Raw genomic sequence first — 11,635 nt, forward strand, 5'->3', positions numbered from 1 at the left:
AGAATAATAAAAATTTATATTGTGAGCACAAACCTCCCAAATTAAAGTTACAAAATGTGTCATCCCAAATCCCAAATCCCCCATATTTGCATCAGATGCCCCAAATGTGTGTCCCCAACATTTGTTATTAATAATTCCACCACTTGTTATAGTCTCCCCTCAAAATATTACATTCATATAATCCCAAAATAAGATGTAGTTTCAGGAGTTGACGAGCCTGCTCATGGCAGGGACAGTTGTGTGGTGAAGACATTTATTGGACTAAAATAAACTGTGATCAATAATTCAGTTAATGACTGATTGTTACATCATTTCAAGCCTCTGCAAATGCACAATTACACTTCGGCTCCGATAACCGACTCTCCTCCTGTCTCATAAAAAAACACGACAATGATCTTGTGGCACTCGTGATGTAATGACAGCTCTTGAATTCAGGCATATAAAAAGTCACTTTCACAGCTTATCTGAAGGGATGAAAATTCACAGACAACTGGGGGGAAACTGTATTGTGTATACACTGGTACTCGGTGGGGGTACTTTCCATCATTTTCAGGTCATTTTCTAAATAGAGGATGTCAGAAATTGTACACCATAAATATCCCTCTGTGTCGAAAGTCCATATCGCAGCTATAAAAGCTCAGTGTCCATTAAACCAGGGTGGGGATTCCAGCATAGGGATGCTTTCCCATCAGCTGATCTTTGCTGAGTCTTTATCGGACGTGTCTTTACTGAGGATGACATAATGTTAAAAAAAAAAAAAAAAGCTGTCTCAAACAAACCATTACATCAGCTGCAGATGAGTGCAGCTTGATTCTTAGGGGGTCGATGAAGTTCATTTGGGACACTCAGAACGGGTGCTCTGAGACAAATACCGTCAGACGTATGATGGAGCTGCCTCTGAAGTTGATGACATTGTTGACTGTGACCATCTCCAAGTCCAGCACCACCTCCCTGGGTCCCTTGATGGGCCGTGACAAGACGAGTGTGGCGCTCACATTGCTGGTTTGCTGGTAGATAAAGAAAACAGGGGAGGAATGTGAGGAATGAAGTGCAGGGAAGCGTTTGAATGTGTCAGCTAAGCATGACGGAGGAAATGAAAGTAGTAGAGCTTTTGTCGTATGATTCACAACTTCAAACATAAGCACAAAGTCAAGGAAGTTAGTGTGTTTTCCATAGTGCATGAGGTCAGACCTGCAAAGCTTGTTTAAACAACAGAAGGTTACTCAATAAGATATTGTAAAAACTCATGTGGTCATTTAAATCATGGTACAGATTATCTTTATAGTTTGAAATCCTCCTAAAAAGTCTCTTCTAAGTTTGTATTTTACTCATTTGAGAAACAAAAATCACCTTCCCAAATTATTATTATTAATTATACAACAATTATGCGCCATTCTACTGGCCTGGCACACTGCATGAGTGGTCAGGGCTGCCTATCACTTACTCCCCCCTACAGGCATTGTGCCCTATGTAATACTGTGTTAACTTGGTTTATAGGCCATTTTCACAGACATTTTGACTTTTCATAGTAGGAAAAGTGTTATTATTAACATTAACAATGGTTCTGCTCTGTTCAGATGTCTCAGTAATTTAACCATCATTCATTTTATTATGACATGTCAAAACATCTTTTGTGGAAAAGGGCTGTTGGTATGTAAACAAATGATATTAGAGCTGAATAATTCATGTTTCCACACATGTTTGTATTCAGAATCTGTTCAGAATCACACCTATATGAAAGTGATTTAGCTCAAGTAAGTAAAACCAATATATTTTATATTTTATAACATTTAAAATCTGGCATAGAAGCCCCAAAACATGGTAATTATTACAGCCCTTAACTTTCTTTATATGGTCCCCATATCAGACAAAATCTGTCCACAGAATTTTTTATATTTTGAGACTTGAGAGCCCACTGCAGACTATATTAAAACAAGGGATTGTGTCGTTAAATGGCTAAATTAAACAGGAGTGCATAGTTACTCCTTGATGGCAACTTTTGTATATCACAAAAATCATTTTGTTTCTATGAAAAGATCAAGAGTGTGATACTATGAGTGATATTCAGTCTGATGCTTGTGAATAGAAATTATACACATGAAGTGATTCTGATAATAATATGCAAAATAATCACATAAGACCATTTCTGATGATTTTGGCAACATTTTGGTAACTAAACGCTCATAGCTGTGGTGTTTCTGTGCTCTGTACATATTGCTTAACACTCAAAGAGTAGTGCAGTTATCCTTCCTGCTCAGTTCTGTACAGAGTTTCTGAAGGTGGCACTGTTCTCTTTGTCTGTTAACTTACTTACTACAAAGTTCTTGCTCTCTTTATTGCTAAGAAACTTGAGTAGCTTGCTGCTTTTAGCAACATAAACCCACTGCTTCCTCCTGTATGTATTTTCCATCAAACAAAAAAAGGAAATCCATTTAATTTTATTCCTCTGAGGCGTTGATGTCTGCTTGTGAAATTTCAGCATGAGGTTTTATCGTTTCATCTTGTTCCTTCGCCTTCATATCTACAGGTTAGTGAAGTGTCTCATTAATGTCTGAAATACTCACTCGCATGTAAAACTCTCGTCCTTCGTTGCCCGACTTTATCTGGAAGATGTAGAAGGCGCCAGGGTAACGCGTGGTGGCCTGCATCTGGAAGATGTCTGCAGGCACACTGCGCCCCGACGACAAGTCCATGTGTCGGTACAGAATAGTGAAGGGTTTGTCCCTGCAGGCAGGGTTTTCAGCTGAGCACATACACTGACTGCATAGGAGGAGACACAGAAGGAGTTACATGTAACACATAAGTAAATAAATAAAGGTATGTTTGTGTGACAAAGAACATAAATGTAATGGCACACAGATGAAGATGCGTTCAAAGGTTGAAAATGGAGCTGTAATACTTACTTGTCACTAACTTCAATGTAAGGAGAGTGACACTGTAAAGAATCCAGGCATGTATAGCCTCCCTGGAAATTGAAACATACTTGTGCTGTTGTACAGGTGTTGTTACCAGTGTCACATTCATTGATATCTTCAAAATCAAACACACAATAATCAAAGTCAGTTAAAACATCATCATCATCATCATCATCATCATCATCATTATCATCATCATCAGAGAAACAACATTTAGAAAGCATCAACAATACAATAAGACTGTATCTGGTGGTACAATGGTACAAAAAACAAACAGAATACATAATAATACTAAATAAAGTGACACTTGTTTAATTAGCGGATGTAAAAACTGATCAGTAAACATGTAGTAAAGTACAGATGTGCCATTTATACAAAATAAAAAACACAAATAATGAAAACATATTCTTTGCTAAATGGATCAAAGTAACACAGGATTAAATTATATTCAAAACCTTCCTGTTAAAAAATAATCACTATACACAACAAGGGAATTCCCAGCAGTTTTTCAAGTAATGTTTCTATTTATAGCTGCCCAGATATTTGCTCTCTGTGATGCTGCATCTAACTGAGGTGAAACAGACGTACCTTCACAACTCCTGCCGTCCTCGTATACATAATATCCAGGCGGACAGATGCAGGAGAAAGAACCGGGGGTGTTCACACATCTGTGCTGACACAGAAACTCAGTGAAGCTGCACTCATCCAAGTCTACGGGGATAAAGAAGCAGGATTAATACTCATCAGAAAAAGATTGTGGGGGCCCACTGTCAATATTCATGCAGATTCAAAGAGGATTTAGGTGTGAATGTATTTGTCTGTCTACACTTTATTTCTGCCTTTTACACTCTGGCAGCCTCTCCAGGCTGCTGCACAGGATATGTGGTTAAAATATATGAATGGATAGACAGTGTTCTAATGTATAACACTATAAAAGAAAACATTGACAATATAAATCTAGATAAGTGTACATAGATTTCAAATGCACATTTTTATTTCTTTATTTTACATTTTGACAGGTTACTATATACAAGGTTAAGTAATAGTTATATATATGTGGGGAAAAAGTGAAATTGTACAGAACAGATCAGTCTTACTCGATGATGGTATGTCAAACTTTAACGCCCCACATATAGAAAATGCTCTGAAGACAGCCATGAAATTTCAATTTGAATGCAGAAGTGTGTGTCCCTGTTAAAATACTAAATTAAATATTGATTAGACACCATTAAAATATAAAAGCCCACAACCGGCTCGTCTCACCAATGCATGAAGTCCCGTCGGCCGCCAACTCAAATCCCTCGTCACAGTTGCACATGAAGGAGCCGTAGGTGTTGAAGCAGCCGTGACTGCATGGTTCATCTTCACACTCATCCACATCTGGAGGAACAACCGAGTTTAATACAACATCGGTACTCTGCATGGAAGTGTGCATGTGTGTTTATCTGTGTGACAGCAAGAAAAGAAAAGAAACAATGTGCTTGCCCATGTGTGTATGATTGTTTGTGGGTGTGCTTCTGTGTGTGTACCTTGACAGGTCCTGCTGTCTGGGTTGAGGATGAAGCCAGGGTTACAGGAGCAGGAATAAGAGCCAGGGACATTGGCACACAGCTGTTGGCAGTAACCATAGCGACATTCATCAATATCTGGTCAAAAAGAAAGAGACAAGCTGGTTATGAACCGTAACATATCAGTACTGCAGGTCTGTTTACTGTCATATAAATAAAAACCGAGTGTGAAAATTGTCAAGACAATTTTGATTTGATTTGGCAAAAACTTTGTTAAACTGCTTTACTGCAAAGAACAAGAAGAGGGCGCTGTTCTGCTAGAGTAGGGCTAAAGCTGTCAGAGGTCATAATGGCATTTAAATAAACCAGGACAGAAAGCAGTATTGTCTTTTTTAAATCATTGCTTGATGTGATATGCTTACAAGTAATATGGTCTTAGTTTTAGGAAATACTTGCACTGATATCCACACTTGGCCCCTGTCTCATTTGTAATGGACCGCTATGGTGGTTGATGCCAATAACTACAAATCATGTGCAATCCACTTTACTGCCAGATCAATTTTGTACCTTCAAGGCTGCAATTAGATTCATTACAGTATTGAAAAATCCATTCGAGGAACCAGAAACCTGCTTGACAGAGATAAACCATCTCAATGAATAATTACTCCACTTAATTACCTGGTAATGACCGGTGCTGTATGATAACTCTGAAACTCCTCTTGTTGGTGATTTTATGGGAATACCTGCAGACTTCAAACTCAACTGCTGGACCATCAAATTCACATTATCCTTTTTTACAATGTTTAATCAGCTAATTTCCTTCCAGATCTTTTCCAAACAACACAGCTTGTGAATACAATGCCTTTTTGAAACAAAACCCTAACCCTAACCCTTTCTAAGGTAAGAAAACACAATTATTTTCGGGTGATTATATTCTTTTTACTCCCAATACATCCTCCTAAATGTTAGACACTGGAACGGCATGCTAATGTTTAAAAATGTTAAAAACAGTTTACTCACCCTGGCACTGTCCACCAATTAGCCAGTATCCTTCAGTGCAGGAACAGGTGTAGCCACCTGCTGTATTGATGCAGACCTGGGTGGGGTTGCAGTGATGAGAGTTTGTCTCACATTCATCAATATCTGGAACAAGAGAAGGAGCAGAGAGAGGAGATGTTGTTAGATAGATAGATAGATTAGATAGATAGATAGATAGATAGATAGATAGATAGATAGATAGATAGAATAGAGTAGAAGTAGATAGATAGATTTAGATAGATAGATAGATAGATAGATTCAGGTTTACATATATTGCTCACATGCATTCCCACTAGACTAGAATTTACCCTGCTGATTTGGTTTGTTTCTCCACCACTCAGGCTTTCATCACTTTGTGTTTAAGAAACTCTTAACACAACAGCTAACATTTCAATACAGCATCAGCTTACAATTGTTTTTGCACAGGATTAAAGATTTCTCAGATTACAATCTGAATTCCTTTGACGCCCCTGGAGCAGCTCACACACTACATCATAATAGCCACATTTCCTTATGAGGATATGACAAATCAAGAATTCCATCTTCTGTTTATGGTTCTCAGACCATGAAGTCACCAATCTTTAGAAAAAACGGTGGGGGATTCGGGTGGGAGCCTGGCTTTCTGTTTGGACAGGCAGCTATGATAAGCGATAACGTCTGTCGGTGAGACCGCTGCCCTTTGTGCCAACTTGGACCACTGGCCCTACACGGGGGTGGAGGAGGCCCGGAGTGCTTGGGCCGCCCGCCAAAAGCTACATGGCCCCAGCACCTGATTGCAGTTACCAGTCAACCTCTTTGAATGGTCTTCATCTGCACCCCATGTGTACTGTAAGCCTTGTTGCAGATCTCCAACGTACACACACAGGCTTGCAGGAGTGTTTCAGCTCAGCTCCTTATATAGACTGTTTCATGAGCTGCTGCTGACAATCCTGATCAGCTTCAGGGAAGACATGACGGATGGGATTTGTATGAAATGGCTGAATGTAGTTCACAGTAAGAAAACTGAGAAAACCTGACCAGCTGAAAGATTTTCACACCAAGTTTGTACACAGACTGATCCCAAATAATCCCACAGTTGTTTTTAATGCCAGGTCCTCTCGGTTGCAAAGATTAACATGTCAGCTGTGTTCATCATCTACGCTCAAACCACATTGGAAAATACTCTGAATGTGATCAGAAGCAATTTATAACTGAGTGACGAGAGAAATATCACAGTCTTGTTTTCAGATCGATTATCAGGCATTCTTGAGTTTATCTGTTGGTTTTGAAAGCCCACAAGGTCGGAAATGTTTCTACAGCCGCAGAGGAGCATGTAATCCTTTAACTCAAGGAAAAACATTTATGAGCGGAAATGAACAGTACAGTCCAATGTGAAATTTAAAACAAGATGAGAGCTGAACTATCGAGGCTTTATTTCACTTATAACACTCTGGTTCATATGACAGCTTAAAGGGCCAATTCACCCGGCCTCTGCCACTTTTAGTGTCCGTTCAGGCAGGTAGTTTTAGTTTTATGTGCAGAATCTTTGAGCTATCTTCCTCCAAAATGTCTGCAGTAAATCCAGTAATGAAGGTGAATAGAATTTCATATGTTCTCCTTGAAAAACGATATTGGAAATATGTCCAGCTTATTCTGCTACATCTACAAACTCGCTGTAATAGTTTTATTGGAGAAGAGAGAATTTCTTTGGGAGAATATTTGAAGATTCTTCACAGTAAAGTCTGTGGAATATCACTATTTTTGGAAAGAGTTATGGGGGACACCCTTGTCCATATACTGGTTTAAGCAAGGCCCCCATAGTTCCAGTTAAAGGAATATTTAAACATTTTGTAAAACACACTTTATTGCTTTCTTGACAAGAATTATCTGTCCTTTCAGTGGGACGCTGGTGCTTAGCTTAGCCTAAAGACAGAAAACAGAGGGTACACCGCTAGCCTGGTTGTGTCCAAAACCCACTTACAATCACCTCTTTATCTATTATCTGTTATTTGTTTAATCCACACAAAAAATGTGTAAATCCGACAAGTGCAGTTGCAAGTTGTGACACGTTTTTTTTTTTTTTACTTTGGACTTGCTAAGCTACAGTTCAGACATGGAAATTCTTAATGCAATGGCATACAATGACTGTTTAGACTACAATTCTGTTTCCAACTTTGAGTCAACAGTTTGGAGAAGGCCCTTTTCTTTTTCAACATGGCCCCCGTGCACAAAGCCAGGTCCACAAAGTAATGATTGGTATGGAAGAACCTGAGTGGTCTGCACAGAGCCCTGACCTGGACTCCATCTAAAACCTTTGAGATGACCGCTAATGCAGGCGGTGAGCCAGGCCTTATCACCCAACATCAGTGGCCAAATTCATTAATACTCTTGTGGAAGAATTGGAGGAAATCCCTGCAGCCAGGCTCTGAAGTCTTGTAGAGTGGAGGCTGTTAAAGCTGCACGTGGGTTTGGAAAGTGTATCTGCATGTCTAGACACAACCGGGGATAAACAATAATGTCTTTTTGTAAATTGTATGCTGCTGCTGCAAGGATGGGTTTCAAAAATCAGCTAAGAGAGAAATAACATGCCATAATGCTTGCTTGTGAAATGCCTTTGCAGTACTATCTGACCTTGGAAACACAACCCCACAGATCCATACACGCATACCAGAGGGAAAGTTTGTCCTATTGTTCTCCCAGACTGGTGCCATTAGTGACACTGATGGAGCGTAGTGCCATTAGCTTTAAAGACAAAGCCATGTTTGTTGCAAGTTCAGACAGGAAGTCACAGTCTGTGTAATTTCTGCCCCATAGCAGCATCAATCAACAATCCATTACATCACCACACACACACACACACACACACACCAGCCTTCAGGGGTGTGAGGACTCCTTACGATTGGCCCCCACAGAGGCATGCCTGTTCTCCAGGCCCGGCTCAGGCACATATTTGGCAACAAATGACCTCATCTTTGGCACTCTGATGGTGTAGTTTACCCAAACAAGGTTGTGTGCCGATTCCCTGACAGGGCCTTCTCCCCTACAAAGGGAAACAGTCCGTATTTCTGCATGAGCTAAACTCTAAAGCTCTCTTTAGAAGGAGAAAACTGTACTATATGTGTACACTTTCCACTCATTACAGGGTCACGGCTGATTTATCCAAAATGACAGAAAAATGGCCCAAGTGGACTTTAAGGAGTCCATTTTCAACAGCTTGTCCCAGCTGGACACACTGTGGTAATTATGGTAAGATGTATTTAAGACAGCTGTGGCGGAGGAGAGGGGGGGGGGCATCAGACATTTACTGTTTATCTGACAGCTGGGATCTCTTGTGGTTGTGAAATTTAACAGAATCAATCAGAAAGCAGAAATTTACTCTCTGTGAGAAGTTGAAGGCCCCTCTGCTCCGGCTGGGTGACGGCAGACACGCTGCGACGCCGAGCATCAAACAACATCTGTCCCTGCGATCTGATGGATTCATGCATTCCCCTGGAGTTCAACCACGATCTTCAATAACTTACACTGAATTTCTGGCCTGCATCGCCTTTCCCTCGTGTCACCTCGTCCATCTAGTTTCACTCTAACATCTGATAAACAGCAGGAGGTGGCAGATGTGGGGACTGTCTCTCTCAAAATATTCACATGGTTCGAGCAGAGTCGCTGCAGAGATTCAGCAAAGGGGCTAGAAACTGGAAACAGCTGCAGCAGAGGACAGACCACCATCATCCACCCCTGCATCTCTTGAACAGTGAACATTCACTACACGTCACCTTTTAAGACTCACTTAACTCTTGCAGCTGCCAAGGGAACCGCTAAAAGTGAGGATCTGATGGCTTTAAAAACTGTTGGAAAAGTGATTCTAGGAGAGCTAATCTGACCCTCATCTAAAAGTGGCTCCCAACTGAAGGGATCAGGATCGATGTCGAAGGGTTTGATCATAAATCTGAGAGGTTACAAGACGATAAACATGGTAGAAAAGTAAAAAAATTATATTTCTGGGGATTTTGCATCAAAGTAAAATAGACCAATTTAAAAGGTAAAAATCACTCTTTCTTTAAATAAAATATGTAATTTGATTACAGTTAGATTCAGTAAAAGTGTGGATTATTAGCAGGATTAAAATAAAGAATGATATACTACAATGCACATGCACAGTGCGTATACAATACAACAAATTTGGTGTTGAGGTAAACCAAAAATAACAGAAAGTAATCAAGCTATGTTACTTTAATATTGTTATACTACATTTTAACAGATAATTAATGTTTGTATTGCATTACATTTTTAAAATGACCCTCCCAGCCTGGGTGGTACAGTATATTTAACTTGTGCACGCAGACACAGCCTCACTTTAAGGGCTCACGATCCAACTGTGGTTGCAGAAACAACAAACTGACTTCGGGCTCACTGGCTACATTGTGATGAATGGGTAGTACATGCTGACCCATTGTGGAGAACCAAACAAGGTTTTGTGCGGATGCTATAAGCAAACAACTGAAAACAATGAGCAGCAGTTTACGGGAAGTTGAAGAATCTTGACAGATAAGACCAACAGAGACGTGATGTGGTATTTCCTCCACATTTTTAAATCTGTGAGGTTTGCAACACAGTAGATGTAATGACTGTGTTTATGGTAATATATCAGTAACAGGAGACATTTTTCTGCATAACAAGTGCCTTTACTTTTGATTCTTTAAGTACATTTTGCTGCTTGATTGTAGATTATTGTATTGGTACTAACGTTAGGTAATTCATCCCACTACTGAAATCAGAGGATGTGTGACTCACCATTACAGCTGCCATCCTCTGCAACAGTATATCCCAGGATGCATTGCGCAGTTGTCCTCACTCTGGGGTAGCTGGGCTCCACAGATCTCGGGGGATCTGGGAGGAAGGTTTCTGAGAATCCGACCGACGTGTCCGGGTAACCTCGCTCTGGCAGGCCTGGGGTGTCCGGTCTGTACGGCTGGCTGTACAAGGTCCTTGGGATGCACAGGTAGCCTCCGTTCTGGTTCACACAGCGCATGTCTCCTCTGCAAGCATCTGGCAGGGTACGGCACTCATCCACATCTGGAAAACAGAGAAGTGCACTGATAAGGCCATTCCTGCATCCAGAACATCTGTGGGCTTGTGATCCATTTGCTTCTTACTACTATGTTAGTTTATCACACTCCACTGTGTTCTTACTCTAGATACAAGCCCAAAATATAACTTTTTTCACAATAGTTGAAGTCAAGTCACTTACCTATACACTGTCTTGCCCTGCGGTCATATGCAAAACCTTCTGTGCAGGTCTGAGGAGAGATGATCAACCATAATTCTTTTGACCATAATTCATGTCACCTGGAGTTGAACTCATGAAATATGTATTTCTATGAGAGTTTTATCTGCTTCAATCTGCCTTTCTATCTCTACATATTGATTGTGTGGCTATTTAACATAGTTTTCTTGTGTAAATAAAGCAGCTGACTACATCAAAATGCAGGCTATGACCATGACCTTAGTCTAAAATGAATGAAAACATGACTTCAGGAAAGGAAGTTGTTATGTTACCTGTCCGTGACCAGGCTGGATACAAAGCAGAATAAATACCAGAGCTGCCAACATCCTGCAAAGAGGGGATTTTAAGTTTACAGAGACAGCATCCCGTTACATATTCATTCAAACACATAACGAAAGCAAAAACAACTCAGCTAAGTCCATTACGCAAAAGTAAAGCCACATTCAGAAATACAACGAAGATTACTGACCTTGCACAGGAGCAAAACCTGAAGCCACGTATTTCAAAAAGCATGGTTTATGGTTTCTCTCAAAGGAAAGATCAAGACGACCCGTAAATTCTCCCCAAATCCCCTCTCCACTACCCAGCAGGGCTCTCGCCACCCCCCAACTATGCGCCTTTACGCGAAAGCCGACACCAGGTTTTCATTAACCGCTGTCTGGTCGAGCTGAAGCTCCGGCACATTGACCAACTGTTGCAGGAATGCCTTTTTCAAAATGGACTGTTCTGTCTCTGCCCCACTCTGTCGGCTCTACGGATTATTTAGCAATGCAAATTGACGGGCCCCCTCCGAGCGCTTTCACAACAGCTGGATTCAATCAGGGAGAGCCAGCCCCCTCCAGTCAGAGCGCGCAGAGAGACAGCGGCCCCACAGCGGCGCACTCTCTCCGACAAGCTGCTACTCCTGTGTCGTT

The 11,635-nt window shown here is 40.8% G+C and overlaps 1 protein-coding gene across 1 annotated transcript; it reads right to left on the minus strand.

The window, feature by feature from the left end:
• Nucleotides 1–236: 236 nt before the first annotated feature.
• Nucleotides 237–11,584, minus strand: fbln5 (fibulin 5). The gene is made up of 11 exons (XM_035673864.1): nt 11,191–11,584; nt 10,994–11,048; nt 10,686–10,734; nt 10,229–10,510; nt 5,444–5,566; nt 4,445–4,561; nt 4,179–4,295; nt 3,504–3,626; nt 2,904–3,030; nt 2,565–2,760; nt 237–1,007 (listed from the first exon to the last, which is right to left on the minus strand). Exons 1-11 carry the CDS (start codon nt 11,232–11,234, stop codon nt 846–848), a joined length of 1,395 nt encoding a protein of 464 aa, XP_035529757.1. The 5' UTR covers nt 11,235–11,584; the 3' UTR covers nt 237–845.
• Between the last annotated feature and the right edge of the window lie 51 nt (nt 11,585–11,635).

Source organism: Morone saxatilis, unplaced genomic scaffold (genome assembly GCF_004916995.1).
Source record: "Morone saxatilis isolate NCDOM2014 unplaced genomic scaffold, NCSU_SB_2.0 Contig3, whole genome shotgun sequence".
NCBI classification, from domain to species: Eukaryota; Metazoa; Chordata; class Actinopteri; family Moronidae; genus Morone; species Morone saxatilis.

Coding starts and splice junctions, on each gene's coding strand:
- fbln5 (XM_035673864.1), bottom strand. CDS start 11,234: ATGCTTTTTGAAATACGTGGCTTCAGGTTTTGCTCCTGTGCAAG. Junction 11,049..11,190: donor AGGTTTTGCTCCTGTGCAAG/GTCAGTAATCTT, acceptor CCCTCTTTGCAG/GATGTTGGCAGCTCTGGTAT. Junction 3,627..4,178: donor CGACGGGACTTCATGCATTG/GTGAGACGAGCC, acceptor TTATCCCCGTAG/ACTTGGATGAGTGCAGCTTC.